The sequence below is a fragment of the Pungitius pungitius genome, chromosome 12 (assembly GCF_949316345.1).
Source record: "Pungitius pungitius chromosome 12, fPunPun2.1, whole genome shotgun sequence".
NCBI classification, from domain to species: domain Eukaryota; kingdom Metazoa; phylum Chordata; class Actinopteri; order Perciformes; family Gasterosteidae; genus Pungitius; species Pungitius pungitius.
Window position 1 is genome coordinate 9,047,275 of NC_084911.1, and position 16,475 is coordinate 9,063,749.

General features: G+C 42.5%; 4 protein-coding genes across 4 annotated transcripts; 2 read left to right on the top strand and 2 right to left on the bottom strand.

The window, feature by feature from the left end:
* Window positions 1-2: 2 nt before the first annotated feature.
* On the bottom strand, window positions 3-3,522 carry dxo (decapping exoribonuclease). The gene is made up of 7 exons (XM_037475890.2): window positions 3,333-3,522; window positions 2,260-2,710; window positions 1,895-2,121; window positions 862-1,081; window positions 591-726; window positions 385-479; window positions 3-301 (listed from the first exon to the last, which is right to left on the bottom strand). The coding sequence occupies exons 2-7, from the start codon at window positions 2,706-2,708 to the stop codon at window positions 166-168; spliced, it is 1,263 nt and encodes a 420-aa protein (XP_037331787.2). The 5' UTR covers window positions 2,709-2,710; window positions 3,333-3,522; the 3' UTR covers window positions 3-165.
* An 11-nt stretch (window positions 3,523-3,533) lies between these two features.
* Window positions 3,534-6,476, top strand: LOC119220159 (inactive serine/threonine-protein kinase 19-like). The gene is made up of 7 exons (XM_037475893.2): window positions 3,534-3,684; window positions 4,250-4,345; window positions 4,423-4,565; window positions 4,649-4,884; window positions 5,001-5,098; window positions 5,185-5,332; window positions 5,777-6,476. The coding sequence occupies exons 2-7, from the start codon at window positions 4,252-4,254 to the stop codon at window positions 5,820-5,822; spliced, it is 765 nt and encodes a 254-aa protein (XP_037331790.1). The 5' UTR covers window positions 3,534-3,684; window positions 4,250-4,251; the 3' UTR covers window positions 5,823-6,476.
* A 164-nt stretch (window positions 6,477-6,640) lies between these two features.
* LOC119220160 (ras-related C3 botulinum toxin substrate 1) lies at window positions 6,641-11,815 on the bottom strand. The gene is made up of 6 exons (XM_037475894.2): window positions 11,257-11,815; window positions 9,990-10,061; window positions 9,547-9,664; window positions 9,221-9,283; window positions 8,399-8,558; window positions 6,641-8,299 (listed from the first exon to the last, which is right to left on the bottom strand). Exons 1-6 carry the CDS (start codon window positions 11,289-11,291, stop codon window positions 8,169-8,171), a joined length of 579 nt encoding a protein of 192 aa, XP_037331791.1. The 5' UTR covers window positions 11,292-11,815; the 3' UTR covers window positions 6,641-8,168.
* Window positions 11,816-12,705: 890 nt separating this feature from the next.
* On the top strand, window positions 12,706-14,746 carry LOC119220161 (small integral membrane protein 10-like protein 2A). Its single transcript, XM_037475896.2, has 2 exons — window positions 12,706-13,117; window positions 13,482-14,746. The coding sequence occupies exons 1-2, from the start codon at window positions 12,938-12,940 to the stop codon at window positions 13,500-13,502; spliced, it is 201 nt and encodes a 66-aa protein (XP_037331793.1). The 5' UTR covers window positions 12,706-12,937; the 3' UTR covers window positions 13,503-14,746.
* Window positions 14,747-16,475: the final 1,729 nt, after the last annotated feature.

A 16,475-nucleotide genomic window follows, 5' to 3' on the forward strand; every position in this document is an offset into this window, starting at 1 on the left:
AGTCCTTTATTTACATTGTTTTTTTTATTTTTATTACATATATTGTTCTCAATTAAAATCTAACAATTAAACTCTGTTACTGGGGATTTAAAATTCATAATGAAGTCAGATTCCTCCATTTGTGGTCTCAAGGAACATTAAAAATGGACCGTTGTTGGTTGTAAGTCAGGGCTGATGGTGTGCGTCCGGCTTACTGGTCATCTCCTCCACAAACCAGTGTGGCAGGAAGGAATACTGGGAGTCCCTGTGGACAGAGAACGTCACATCTCTGCGGGGCTCCGAGGAGAACAGGTACACCACGCTGGAAGGGAAAAAGGGGTTCATGAAAGACGTTTGCTCCATGAGAAAAAAAGTTGAACCACATCGTCTCTCACTGCAACGCACCTCGGATGGTCTTCAACGGCAATTTGCTTCACAAATGACAGGAAATCACAGCAGAAATTCATACAGACCGTTGGCTTCCAGCAGTTGTGTTCATTCTGTCCAGAAAGAATACACAAGATGGAAAAATGTTTTCAATTTCTCAATGTTTAGATAAGCTTTGGATGACCATTCATTTTTTCCAGGCAGATTTGAAATAATCGCCGTACCTTGATGAGCTGTGAAATCTTAGAGATGGGAAAAGTGTCCACATTGACAACCACTCCTTGGTCATCCCTAAAACCAGCCACAACACGGGGAACTCCCGGGAGAAAAGACTGGGCCCACCACTTCAGCAGTTTGAACCTGAGGACCACCAAAAGGAACACTGTAACACCTTTTCGTGGCTAAAACCAAACATCCAAACAACAGGGCTCCGTAAAAAAAAAAAAAGATAAAAAGGAAGGAACCATGTGACGTTTCACAGCTTTCGTTATCTACCTGTGAAAGTTGCTGCGCTGTTTGGGGGTGCAGATCTCCGCTGAGGTCTTTAACTCGACGTAGCACGCAGGAGGAGCTGGAGCTTTGGGGTCTTTGTCCCGGCAGTCCACCTCACCGGAGAACAGGAGTCTGTGGTCGGCCAGCCGGGTCTGCACCACAGTGCAGAAGGCCTCGTTAGTGTTAACCACACCGCCCGGGTCGGGTAAACTGTGGACGCCATCTGCACAGACGGACAAAGGGAAGGCGGTGACTCTTAAACGCGCACAGATCACCTTATCTTATCTTTCATTTGGTTAGGATTTGTGTGTTGAATTAAATGAAATGGGAGATTGGAATGCGTGTTAGTCCGTGATGTGATTTCAAACCCAATATATTTTTGGTTTAAAGGGTAGATTTGAATTATTATACCAAATACCTTCTTAATTGCCAGTGCTTTGGTTCATTTTGTACATCGAAAAACATAAATAGAATTAATGAAACCTTTAATAGAAGGTTAACATTCAGTACTGTCTTGTGTAAGTTCCTTCATCGTTTCAAGGGTTAACTGTAAAAAAACAGTGTTTCCCCTACCATTATAACAGCGGGACGCCCCGCCCCACTGAAAAAGTGTGGAATAAAAAAAAAAGTTAGAATATTTAGTTTCTACACACGCCGATTCCGCTACAACACGTGTGTGCATATACGTCCGTGTATGCACACACGTGTTGTAGCGGACATACATCAGGCCCGCCGCCAGTGCCCGGCTGCCTGTCCAGTGCGGCCCGCCGCCACCAGCCGAACCATCTGCCCGACTCGACTACACGCCCCTCCCCTGAAGTTGTAAACCTAAGGGAAACACTGAAAAAGAAATGTAATTTGTGTCAATGTAACACTTACTTGCATTACTGGTCTTAGTGACTAGTCATTGTTCCGTTCCTGGCAGAATTGGGTTCCCACAGACAAAATACAACACCGATGTGATCTTTTGTAATGCATTTGAATATCATAGCTGAGCTGATGTAAATATGAAGCCATATCACACTAACCTACCTACCTGCACATGTGTATTGCTCAAACTTGTATCCCCAGTACATCATCTCCTCGTGTCTCTCTGTGCGGTTCTCCTGTTCCCGTCGAGCCGCTTCCGTTTCCACTTCGCTGATGTACAGCGTGCCCCGGAACCTGGTGACCGCCAGCAACCAGCCCTCGCGTGTCTCGTAGGGCGTGGTCAGCAGCTTGGTCAGATGGCCACGCCACGTCACAAAGTCAAAATCTAAAGTACTAGGAAGAGCAGAGGTACAACCCAGAAGAGTTTTGGTTAGAGTGACAACTACAGATCCCAGGGGGCTATTTACTTGACCTGCAGTTGTTACCCTTATTAAGAAGAGGAAGAGAGTAAATACCAACAATGACACTTACCATGATGAGGCTGTAGCTGCCTTTGAGCAGAGCTTTGATTTATTAGCCAAGATCCATCGCAGGATGTGATCCAGCTTCTCCTTCACGTTTGCGTCTCTCTTTATATAGCGGTCCTTGTATCCGTCCCTCAGGTCAAAATTAGGATTTCTTTCAGGTTCCACGTAGTATCTCATCTGCCTGCCGTCATTGAAGAATCTACGCTCAGAGTCCAGGGAAAAACATCCTATTTCGACTGGCTGTTTGTACACGGGAAAGTCTCTTTCATACAGCTCCTTTCTGGTGCTCAAACCCGGAGAGGTGTGTGGGTTTGGCCCGGACTGGTGCTGCTGGTTGGGTCTGGAGCGTTTATTCTCACAGTGATTTCTTCCACTGGCATCTCTGTGACGTCTGTATGCTGACTGGGGGTTTTGGTAGCTAGAGTTCGGATTGTGGGATCTGTGCTGGTCCATTGCTACCGAATGGGAGAAAAAGAAATTATTTATGAAACAAACGGAAGGTTTGGATTATTTTTTTTTGATCTGCTTGAAATCCCCAAAATGGACTGACCCATCATCACTTGGGTTGTAACTAAGAAATATAAAAGACCAGGCAACCCACTATTTGAGTATAATATAGTACCATTAATTATTTATGCTTCATATTGACCATAACGGATGCTTATTGTTCCAACTAGATGTCAAGGTTACTTTTATTTCTGAATCTATTATTACGGGATCAACAAAGTTTATATGAGTAATCGATATATGCACCGCAATTGCGTTTCTCACTGTGATCTGTGTAAATAAGTCCCTATTGTGTTATGTATAAATGCAAACATAAAATGTAACGACGCAGATGCTTGTAACGAGTGGTGTGTACTGCAGAAGCGTGTCTTCATAGACGACTACGACGTGTGTCTCGGGGCATGCTTGTTGTATATTAGGTAAATCAAGGGTTCCAGAATTACCTCGTTTATGTTCAATAAAACGTATTTATTGCAACTAACTTTAAAACTCCGCTGTTACTAAATTAAAAACCTAACGTACCGCGTTCAGCATGCACATAAAAAGCAGCTTACGTTAAGATAATGTTACCTTTTCTTTCAATGCCCCGTGAGACACAATGCTAAACAGTACTTTGTGTCGACCATCACGTGTTGCAGCTTCTTGTCAAATAGACCAAAAAATGGACAGAAAGAAAACAAGCCGTGTTTTGGTCTCGGTGGCGGGGTAGCTAATAGCATCACAAGCTAACTACAACTCTCCCTGTCGACAGCAAACACGACGCTACTTCCGCATTCGGTCTCTCGTCCAATCCGCGCGGTGGAAGCCACAACACTTCCGGCCAAAACATTAAGAGTTTTTAAAATTGTCCGTTGAAGCTGTGGTAATAAATATGTCCAAAGCAATGTGAATACAAAGGTTGATTGCTATCAGTAGCAATTAGGTAAGCGGTTTTAACTAATGTTAACTAACATTGACTCCCGTCTTCGGTGTACACACAAAATAGTGTTAGCTAAGTCAGCTAACGTTAGCTGCAAACATGGGTGGTTAACGTAACGTTAAGTTAAAGAAAACTAACAGTCCGAATAGCTTTGCTATCAAAAGAGGCAAGACTATATACGTTCATCAGTGGCTCGAGTCAAATTATCTCCCGTGTAAATTCGACTAAGCTAACCTCGATTATCTTTTATATAACGTTAACTACTAACTTGACGGTACCCTCGCTGCCTAACAGACGTTAGCTAGCACCAAATAAACTTGTTCCCCTAACAAAAACCAAGCATCTCGACAAAGGAATTCAACTGCCAGCGGGCGTTTACAAGCAACATTTAGTTAACTGTTTATTTCATGAAACGTGAGCGGATGTGATTTATTGTATTAACAATATTTCCGATGACCCGAATACGACTCTTCCATCGGTTCTGTGGAGACGCAGAAAAGCAGCTGTCAGCTGTAAACTGGTTTATTCTGCAAGTCACGATTCCCCTGCCACATTCTCCCCCCCTCAGGTATGAACAGGAAACGGGCTTTGATTTCAGACACTTTCAAGGTGAAGAAAAGGAGAAATGGAACACAAAAGTTTGGAGCAGTCAGCGATGGAGATGGTAGGTGTGCCTGCTGAGAGCTAATATTCTTTTGTAATCTCACTTGAGATTAAAACTCTGATTGATTCACTTTAAAGGGCCGACTGACATCAGATCCACCCTGGAGTATCTCATGACGCTGTTCCCCAGGAAGCTCTTCAACGACAGCTTGCCCCAAATTGTCCTTAAGCACCAACTCTACAGCATACACGATAACAAGACCCTGGTGGACAAGGAGCTGGTGAGACAACTTTTTAGTTTTCCGAAGGTCACATGAACGTCCTCTGAATGTGAGAACCCACTTCCCTTCTTCTGGCCCCGCAGAATAAACTGCGAGAACAAGGAGAGCTGCTGATGTTTCAGCTCGGCTTTGACGCCGACGCTTTCGGGCTGGTGTTTGCCGCGGATTACAAGTCCAAAGTTCTGGCGGGGGAGGATGGCCGGGCCACGCGCGCCACCGTGGAGCGCTTCTTGGAGAAATTGCTGTCTCCTTGCACAGAGCTGAGCTTCAACAAAGACAAGATGCTCAGGGAGTTTCACTTCACAGACTCCGCGATCACGTACGAAAGACTCCGAGCCGAAAAGCATCGGCCCGTTGAGCATCTCGAATGCGTTTTCTCCCGCGTTTGGAACTTTAACTTTCTGGTTCCGCACATTCTATTTTCTCTCACTCCAGGCAGCTGGTGAAGTCGGGGGTCCTGACTGTGAGGGATGCAGGCAGCTGGTGGCTTTCCATCCCCAACTCTGGCAAATTCACCAAGTACTTCATTCAAGGTTGGTGTGGTGGTAAAACACTGTAACACTGTGCTTAAAACGTCATTTCTGCCCGGGCTTATTGCAAGGACGGGTTTTCCCGTTAGGTCGGAAAGCAGTGCTGGGCATGGTGAAGAAGTCCAAGTACAGCGAAGTCCTACAGGCAGAGCTAGAGGAGCGGCGAACAACCTCGCATGTGAAATTCCACATGAAGTACCACATCCATGACATTGTGGGCGCAGGGCTGGTAGAAAGGTGACATTTGCTTGTTAAAAAAATGATGCATGCATAATGTTTTTTGTTTTTTTTAAGTTGGATTTTGGTTTTTATTTGCTTTTTTGCGGTAGGTCAGTTTACCTTTCTGTCAAAGGAAAAGGAAGGGCACTTCATGAAGCTGCTTTCTTCCCTTTATGATCCATGCTGTTCAGTTCAATTAAGGGTTTTATTGTTACCTGCTTGAACAACCCTCGGGACATAAGCTGGGGCCGGGGTGATTGTGGCTGTCAAAAGCGTTCAAAACAAGCCAGCTAGCTTCCTGTGGTTATGAAATGTGATTACTTAAAATCTAAATTGAAGGCAGCTGTTTTTGTAAATTCAATCCACTAATGATACATTTGACTTATTACTCATCTCCGGACTATTGGAGAAACGGTTTATTGCATCTTAGATTTCTAAATCATGACTTTGTTTTCTTCGCAGCATACCTACGACTTCAGGGACATTGTTGCGATTTGTTGACTCCTGAAACTCTGCAACAAGATGGAAAATCTGTTCTTGGTCAAAGCCTTGGACAAAGATAAGACTGATAAAAAATTGATTTCCATTCAATTGTGGGACAAATGCCTTATTAAAAAACCTTGTGGGTTTATGAATAGTCTAATATGATCACATGACCTTGTCAGGTTTTTGATTTGATATAAATAATTGTTTTCTTTGCCTCGTGCAATATAATTTATGTGCACACGTTAGAAGCATTTATCAGAATCCACTTTATTGCCCCCGACTACGACTATACGACTGCTCCTTGATGTTTGAACTTTGAGGCTCGTCACCAGCCTCTCTGGTGTTTCAAAGAGTAGCCCGATCAAAGCCTCACAACTGAGGAGATAATGCAGATGTTAGTTGGTGTTTAATTTTTCGAATAACTGGCCACTTTACCTTTAGCAAGATCACAATGTCCAACCAGTATTACCTTGGACTTTGCAGTTTGTTGCTGCATGCGATTTGATGTTCTTCCATCTTCATTTGTAAATTAGGCAGAAAAGTTCCATGTAGACTCCAATATTAAACAGTGTTGAATACCTGACAGCCTCATTGAAATGTTTATGGAAGAACTGTTATTGCATTTTTGTACAGGTATAAATAAAAAAGGAAACTGGTCCTTGTTTTTTGTCCTTAACTCTATGGTTGCAATATTCATTGTAAAAAAACGAACACATACAGGCTTTTAAAAAGGTTTGAAATAAATTGGAGTTCACTTTAAGCACTTTTTAAATTCTTACATTTGAGCAACACGTGTTGCATTAAAGGGCGGCGGTTCAGTCTAACAAAGAGGCAGAAAAGTTGGTTTTACTTGAATTTATTGGCTTTTCAAAAAGTGACAATAGCTTTTATCCGTCAGTCTAAAGAGTTACAACATTGTCTTCAATTAAAGCACAGCTTGATGTCTGAATACAATACAGATGAGCAACATGTACTTAACACCTGATCTAGTGGTTCAAGTACATTTTTCTAATGGGCAAAAAAATATAACCATTGTAATTCTAATCTTAGTTTTCAGTATATGTTGCACGTACATGCGATCAGCATTAATTACAAAAAGCTAGGCTTGTAGGGAGATTAAGGTAGCGTTAACTGAATAGGTAATAAACAAAACAATATTCATAGTGTTAGTTTAAACAATACAGTGAGTGAAGTGTAACTTCTGCAAAGAAGGATACAAAAACAGTCAAATAATATGATTATAAACAAAGATGAGTACGCTGTATGCTACACCACGACCGACAACAGCCTTGTCACCGTCATTAGCGGCCGTAAATGCTCTTCTTAGTGACATTGCTTAGCCAGTAGTGATGCTATTAAAATATCATGGTTTTTTTAATTATGATAAATGCCCACAGAGCATTAAAAAAAAGGTGCTCTTGTTCCCCTCCACCGATCCAATATGATTTGCAGCGTTGCACTCGTGGGCAGCCATACAGTCGAGATACACTAGTAGGGAAATATTGAAAAACACGATGAACCTGACAGGTCCCATTGGAGCCAAACGCGTGGAATACTGGATTATTTAGATTTATCAACGCGTTGGGGGGGGGTTAATAGCACGGTCGGTCGGGTGACCACTTCCCTCGGTCAGAGTCTTCAGTACGTTTTAGGCGTCGTTAAATCCACGACAACGAATCACCACACATTGCGTGCTGCGACTGGAAGCGAGCTAGTGGACAGACTCACGCCGCACAAACAGCGATTTGACGCAAAAAAAAAGACCTTCACAGATGATTAGATTCAAGTTCCCTGTTGCGCAAAGAGAAAAATAATGCCACTGATTATGGCGCTGAACAAAGCAGTGGCACACAACAGCAAACTGCCCTCAGTGTTTTGTGAGTTTAAAAAGGTTTGAGACTAGAATGTGAATTTAATTTTCGATTTAAAAATGCAGCACGTCTGCTAGATGCATTTGGCAATATTTCTTCCACTTAAAACAAAACAACTAAGACTTTAAACAAAAGAACAAAAGCAAAAGGTGGACAACCAGTGGAGAAACAAAACGATAAAACATTCCACGGTCCATTTTATATTTTCATTTTACAAAACATCCAATCCACTTTAGAAGGCCTCAAGAATTTCATAGTGTTGTTTATACAGTACGTGTTGTTGGGAAAGAGCACGGGTCCAGGGTCTATCATCTTCCAACCCCTTCTCCTACATCTGACCCTACGTCAAATCTTTCAAGGAAATCGTTTGTAGATCTGCTGCAGCTACACTTATGGAAGGAAAGAATCTGAAGTACAATGTTTTTGTGTGTATACTGGTGTGTTTCTTTAGCCACCTCTCACCATGATCCCCCGCAAGCGTCCCAGTGGAGGAAGTCTTAGAGGAGAGTGCACTTCTTCCCCTTCTTCTTGACGGGTGGGGGGCAGAGGACGGCCCGGATGGCCTCGTCGAACACAGTTTTAAGGCCGCGCTGGGTCAAGGCTGAGCACTCCAGGTACTTGACTGAACCTGAGGAACGCACACAGCAAATAGGTTTTCTCTTAGTACTTTGGTAAAACCAATTCCCAAAATCAGGGATGACTTGCTTAAGACGATGTTTGCTGTTACCGATCTCTTTGGCCATCGCCAGCCCTTGTGGATATGTAATGGGGGAGAGCTTCTTCTCCTTCAGCTTTTCTGTGGTGTCCTTGTCATCCCTTAGATCCAGCTTGGTACCCACCAGGATGATGGGAGTGTTGGGGCAATGGTGTCTCACCTCAGGGTACCACTGCACAGAGACCACAACGTTGGAAAGTTAGGGGTATAACTTTGTTAGCTGGTCTACTTTATCTTAAACATAAAATGATCAAAATGACTAAGGAGTACATTTAAACCACAATAGGATTGTTTGGATGGGTGAAGGGGAGACAACAAAAACTGTATAGCTGAGACACTAACGGCAACATTTTCTAAAATTGAACAGAATCTTTTTTTTTTTTTATCCCTCTGAGCGCAAGATGCTGTCAATTCCTATAGAGACTTTCAAATGTATTGAATAGAATAGATGGTTGTTCTCAATCAAAAGTGTGGGTATTATTGATTATTTATGGTCAGCGTTTACTCGAAAAGACCATTGAACCCATTTCATCAAATGGTGTAGCAATAAAAAACGTATGTCACTAAATAGTTATCAGGAGGAGCAACGTGATTAAATAATAAATTAAAATAACTAGTAAACATGTATTATTATGGGTCACTATGACCCGGACCCAGTACCTCTACGGTCTAAGAGTCAAAATAAATTGTTACATATTTATGAGTGCTCCCTGCAGAGAAACCCGTGGGCCAATCAAAATGTCCCCAGATGCCTCTTATCTCGTCATAAAACCAACCCATGTCAACAGCGTGACAGTTTTCAGTCTTTATCAGACCAGCACTGTATCAACTCACCTTGGCACGGACGTTTTCAAAGGAAGCCGGACTCACAAGCGAGAAGCAGATGAGAAACACATCCTGGTGGGAAAAAGCAAACAGTACAATCAGATTCCATCAAAGATCATATCCTGTAAAGTATAGCAATAACCCCTCCGGTGGTCATGCAGCACAAAAGCTCTGGAGCGTTTTCTCTCCCCGCCGTACTTCCTTATTCGTACTTTCCAAAGGTATTATGCAAGAGAGCCACCGTCATCAAAGTTGACTTCAAGGCAAACACCACACTTCAATGAGAATAACAAGAAGTAAAATATAATAGAGAACTCTGTGGTGGTTCATTGTACCGTTTGTGGGTAGGAAAGTGGGCGAAGCCGGTCATAATCTTCTTGTCCTGCTGTATCCCAAAGACCCAGGTTCACCGGCTTCCCGTCCACCATAACATTGGCGGAATAGTTGTCGAACCTGATAGAAAATAATCAATGAGTTAAGCACATCGACGTGAACATAAACTGATAAAATATGAAATGACAGGAAATAAAAAAATATTCAATTTGGAAACTGTTGCGTTTTGCTTTTTCGGATCACTCTGAATCTCTCTCATCTTTAACAGTGAACCGGGATTGTATGTACATGTTAACATGCTAACCCAACCACACAAAAAGCCACTCAAGAGTAGCTATCTTAATTGCACATGGACTGTAGGACTTATAAAGATGGACACATGTGATGACCGATCAGCTGATCAGCTTGTAGCCTCACGTGGGGAAATGTGGCCTCTGATACTCACACTGTGGGGATGTACTCTCCTGGAAAGGCATTGGTGGTGTAGCTGATGAGCAGGCAGGTCTTACCCACAGCTCTGGAGAAGAGAGGAAGGAAGTTTCATGTTGTCACCCCCGAAACAGCATGCAAACAGACATTTACAGGATCAATTGATATAATTCCTATTTTGTAAAATTGGAACCGCAGAATGGATATTAGGAATTATTATTAGTTATTGTGTGTTAGTTTTCTCAAGTACAAAGTTAGGAATTATTATTAGTTATTGTTTGTTTTTCAAGTAAGCAGTAGGTCAACATTAATGAGACTTTTCTTTATTTTTAGATCATCGTTTGTGTGTCCAAAACCCAAAGAAACCAGTTTTAAAAATATACTGTTGAGATGCACTAACTGTATTTGTCTTTAATTCATTTTAAAATGTTTTCAGCTCTACTCCAACCTCCAAATACGGACACAGGAAACCGTTGCTACGGGCGACCAGATAAGATTGGATTTCTTCCCTCTTTGAATGTAAAGGGAGTATTTGAGACGGTGAATTTCGCGAAAATGAAACCATCTAATGCGAAACTCCCTCTTTTTTTGCCGCAGGCTACCAATGCGAGAGCAATACATGAAACGCAGTGTCAGGGACATCAATGACTCTGAGGCTGCGGTATCCACCACACCCTGATCGGCATGTTTACTTCGTAGTTACACATATAAAAATCAGTCATAGCTCCTTCTTTAATCATTGACAAATCTGCGTAGTTTGCAGACAGGTTCTACAAAATGTACTTGTCGAAGAATGATAATACATGTGTAACAACAAATACACGTCTCAATGTGTAATGTAATTAAATGTCAAACGCAAGACTTAAACTTGGGTTGGGAGGGATGTGTGAAGTGCAATGTCTGGCTGAGGAACATAACGTCAACTTCATTTAAGTCGAGGATTAGCAGCCCACTTGAATACTAACAATTATGTAATGCATAAAAGTTTGTTTTTTCTCAACAAACACCACAAACAAAAAGAGCGGAGAGTAACTGTACACCGAAAGGAAATCCCTAACCCAATAAAAACCCGTGACGCGTGAACAGGTGAGTTAGTTAAAAGTTAACCGTGGAGGCTAACTTCTCCCGTTAGGTGAAATGTGAAAACGACACTAACACTAGCTAGTCCGGTGACGACCTCTCCGGCTAACGTCTCTCTTCGTTTATTCCTAAAAACAAATCCAACAAGCGAGCGAGCGGGCGGAGAAAGCGACTCGCAGTCATCTCGGTCACGTTTAACTCACCCGTCTCCGACAACGACACACTTTATGGCCTGCATTGCGCCGCGGCTACAGGAATGCTAAGCTAGCCCCCGGGAGCCGGCTAACGTTAGCTCACAAGTCTCTCCTTTTTTTTTCCTTTGTCCGGAATCGCTCGCCGCCTGCAATGTTTCCCTCGGCGTCTCGCTAGCGGGTCTCTGGTGGCGCGCGCGAGCTCCGGTGACGTGGAGGCGGCTGGGTTTTTTTGGGGGGGGGGGGGGAGTTGAAGAAACTTGTCCGGCACTTTAACGCGAGTTTTCGTCAGAAGATCCCTCGCAACATTCCCATGCTTTGGTGGGCCGATCTGGAAAAGAGGTTGTGATGCAAAAAAAAAAAAAAACAGCGGCGGCCACCACCCCTGAGGAGAAAAAAATGAAGTTAAACACCGCCACCAGATGGTGCATCCGGTCCGTCGACGAGATCCGCCCACGGGCCGTGAAACGACCCGTAAAACTTCCTCAAAACAAGCAGCGCACGAGCCTCAATCAAATTATGTACTCGGGCCTTTTTATTTAACGTTAGATAAAAGAAAAATGAGCACGAATAAAGCGGACTACTGAGGGTGTGACGCGAATTTAGGAGGTGACGTTGTTCAAGAGGATCTTCTTCCCTGAACGATGCTCTCCAGGCACGCTTAAGTGAAGTCGAGAAAGACTCAATATTATATTTTTATTAAAACATGTAATTCTAAGATTAGCTTTTTAGATACATTCAAATCCCTAAAATAAAGCAGGACTCGTGTTTATTTCAGTCTAAGAAGGGCGGGTTGAGACATTCGGAGAGATGTACCTTCTGGGACATGTTGCAACATGTGCTACATGTCACTGCCTTGAATGACCACCATTCAAATATAAATGTTTGCTACTATGGCGATAATTTGTCACAGAAGCCTCTGGTTATGTGCAAAGAAGACTCATCAAGACATTGCTTCTCAAGAATAAATTGATTAGTTAATTGTCATTATGATGCAGAGAATCGACAGAATTAATTGATGCTCAGGTGCAAAGATGTGTTGCTTTTGCCATTTTTATTAATTTGTAACCATTTTGAATAAGACAGCAATTGGTCAATTGACAAGTATCTCTCATTTTGCATACTATAAATAACGAGTTGATTAGCGAATAGACATAGAAAAGGTGCCATTGACGAGTGAATGTAAATACCCTATAACCATGTTTTAAACTTGTTTATTTTGAAAACATTTAAGGTCTATAATTTATTAATGAGGACATCCCACATCAATGAAGACTTATGCCACCGTTTCTATTTTGTACTGCTTTAAACGCTGTATCCGTGCATGACTTGCTTTGTTTGTTTATCCATTATTTGTAGTTACTGTGCAGACAATAATTACAAAACAACATATCTGCCTTCAGAATGAAGTCAGGGCAATAAAAACCCACACCCGCCTCGAGCTTCCGCTTGTGTCACACCGTTATGATTCCCCCTCCCCGTTGACCACAACAGGAACAGACCGAAAAGCCGTCGGGGTGGAGCAGCTCCACCGATACAACCACAACAAAACAAACAAAAATAATGGAGCTCGGCGTGAGTCAACGATAGAAATCATGAACTGTTACTCATTGGTCAACACTGTAATCGTCCGTTTGCTTCACTAACTGACACACAGTTACCTTAGCAACCGGCCGAGGCAGACCTCGGCTTTATGGCGGGTCTGTCTTGTTTGGTGCTCCGCTTCTCGAGCTCCGCCGGTCGGACCTACGGAGTGTTTTCCAAAGGCTTGACGAGGACTTTGTTGATATTTTTTGATCTCGCATGGCGACTGCGAATCAGATTCCCATACATCTACCTGGTGGCTTCGATGATGTTTAATGTCAGGTTACAGGTAATTATTCAAACACTCACTCCTTCGTGCGTTGCCAACTGTCTGATGTCCCACAATACAAAAATGTTTCATCTGGGGTTTTTGGGTTTTCTTTTAAAATCCATTTGTCCTCTTCAGGTAGAGATTAGATCTCCATTTAAAAGCGATTGCCTGTGCAGCAACTGTTTTGTATTTAAACGTATGCATTAAGCTAATACAGTCCTACCATAATAATACATTTTTATTTTTATTGAACCTCTTTCAGAAAGATGTCGTGGTTTGTTGTCTACAAGAGTGAACCTTGCTGATTGAAAGTTTGAGCTCCTTTAACCCCTGAATCCATCCCTTGTGGGTGTTGCCTGACAGCCTCCTCATCTCTTTACAGGTCCACATTGAAATCCACTGAATCCGCAAAACTGGTAGTTGGAATTAATGTCCCCCCCCCCGCCGCCCTCTAAAAGAAAACCGTCTGATGCTGCACGACGATGCCGAGGGAGGAGTTCGCTCAATTCTGCGTGACAGCTGGTTGTTGCGGTCGCCCCCCCGCCCCGTGCCTCCTCAGTGGGAGGACGACAGCGGAGACTGCAAAAAATGAGTTACCGGGAGCGGTGATGTATGAGGGCGGATGAGGGGATGGATGCTTCGCGTTAACCCTCTTTTCGTCGCCACCCGGGGATCCAGGAGCCGCCCGCATCGCTCCGAAAGGGATCGTGTCGGATGGATCGTGGAGTTACACTTCTGCCTCTTGTGTCTGGATAGCGGGGATTTTGCGCGTCGACTCGAAGACGGATAAATGTTACCGTGGTACTTTGTAGACACCCTTCATTGTTTCACGTTTATCAGGTGCTCCGTGGCAACATCTCACTTTGATTTTTTTAAAAGTAAATATCTACGCCGTGTGGCACAAACAAGCATGTTTTTTTTTGTCGTCTGTGGCACGGACACTTTAACTTGGGGGGCGAGCGGTACATCACTTACAGTCTGTTATTACGGCCAGTCGGATTGGAAATCAGTGCATTTGTGTGTGTCACACGAAATGTATCCATCTGTTTTCATCTCTTGAAAAGTGTGTGCGGCGAGAGGGGGTGGGTCACAGAGCTGAGCGTATGGATAACTGAATTTGGGTAAAAATAAATAAAGAAAATGCTCAGCCTTTCCTGTCTTTCCAATAACTTTCCATTTGTTTTCTAAGTTTGCTAAAGTGCCCTTATAATGTCTTGTTACGGGTATTTTGAAATACCTTTTTAGTTTTTTTCTTACCCTGTATACATCCAGCCCCTCTTCTGTTACATGTCGTTCATGTCTGACTTATGTCGGTAGTTGGAATTCAAATAGAACAAAGCGTCATCCATGTCAGCACTACACACCAAGATAAGCAAAGACAATAACATAATAACAATGAATCATTTGAGTTAATGTACGAGAAGGTATTCAAATAGTTCCCGTACATACGGACACATTTTGGTCAATGGTGAGACATGTACTGTATGTTGAGGTGTCCTTTTGCAGGAGCGGTTGCAGTACCAGATCTGTTCACACGGGGGAAGCATCCTGTCACTGCTGGATCCCCTTCTCTTTACGTCGTGACGAAGATACAGGGGAGCATAATGAAGCTGTAATTATACTTGTATGATTAAAAAATATATCTGCCAGGACGTCCGTGAAAGCATTTGTTCTCCTGCTGTGCAACCATTGGTCGTGATTAATAATATCTGTTTCCTTTCTTAACACTTCCCCAACATTGTTCATGCATAAGTCACCTTCTGAAAAGAAAGTGTAAACTCACCTTCCGTCTCCTTCATCTCATGTACTTCAATTAAAAATGTATACATGACCCAGCTCTTTTTATTTATTTAAACCCGCTGGTAATAAATCAATCTTAGACCCATTTGGCGCCTCACTCTAATGTGCACTACTTTTGAGTAGATTGCTGACACCGTCTCTCCATGTGAAACATTTTCACCAAACTTAGCCCAACCAGTCACCCTGCTGCCAGGCTGCAGAGGAAAACCATCAGTGGTTGCCAAGGCAACTGTATTCCTCCGTGTGACAGCCGAACCCCCTGCCCCCCTTCGCCACCCACCCACTTATTCTGAAAAAGAGGATTTATTTCTGTGGGATTTGCTGGGGGAAAGTATTCCAATAGGGTTATCATAGAGGACTGGTTAAAAAATATAGGGGTTGGGGGGGGGTCTACAGATGAAAGATAAGTCGGGTTATCACTACTCTGTTTTTTTTATTTTACAAAATAAGGTTGTGGAATAAAGATTAGAGAGTTCCAGCCATTGGCGTCTGTGGCAGCTCACACGTGTTTTATTTGAGTGAGTGTGAAAGATTGATGATGCGGCAAAAGGCAGGGGTTCAATTAAAGCTGCAATGCAGTATATTTAATTCCATAGACATTATTCATGAACCTCAAACAATTCATTTGGGTGAGATGTTAAGAGTTGAGGTTTTTGATTTTGTTCTTCACTATTTGGAAAGAATGAGTGAGAGCTGGCAGAAGTTGTTTTTTGGTCACAATAGATAGTTGTGTCACTCTACCAAAGCCTGTACTAACTTCATTAGCCTCTGATTCAGTAGCTTAAAATGAATTTGACTACAATCCACTTGGATGTATGGAATTGAAATGGACATTGTGATTCTCTGCCTTAAAGAAATAGTGCGACATTTTGGGAATCACACAGATTTGCTTGCTCACTGGCAGAATAACAGCTGGCTTTTTATACTTGTAATATTGTATAGAACATTTCTTTTTGTACAAAGTGAACAAAAAAGAGAAGTGTAGTTTTAGTTTGTGAACTTTCGAGGTTCCTGTAGTTTGATTCTGTGGAAAATAGTTGTATCAATAACTGTTTCAAGGGTTTATTATCGGTTTTGAAAACTTGCCAACTTGAACTTTATGGAAAAGAAGCAAACATTTCCCTCCCAGCAGAGAATGTAATTTATTTGTCTTGACAATAATAGCTACGGTTTGTTATGAACCAATCAAAAGGTGTCTCTCCAGACCACAGTTGAACCTTTAGATTGCAACTCTGTTACACTCAGTTCTACAATCCAAAGAAGAGGAAAAGAGGACAGAGTGTTACAACTGCTGATTATTGTCACGTCTACATTTTTTGAATTTGCTAAACATAATTTCTATTTGTCCATCTGCCAGTTTATAAATAATATACATCATTATGTCCATGCATAAAGAATGGATTAGGAATGCTAAATGTAATCAAACAATAATCCACATGATTTTATCTCTGAAGCTTTTAGGGACTTATGCTCAACCCCCTCAACCTCAGATTGGGGTTTTTGGCATTACTTTGTGTAACGTCCTCTTTGCACTTTCCTTCAATAGACCTTTTATTTGAATGCTGCGGACCAGGGG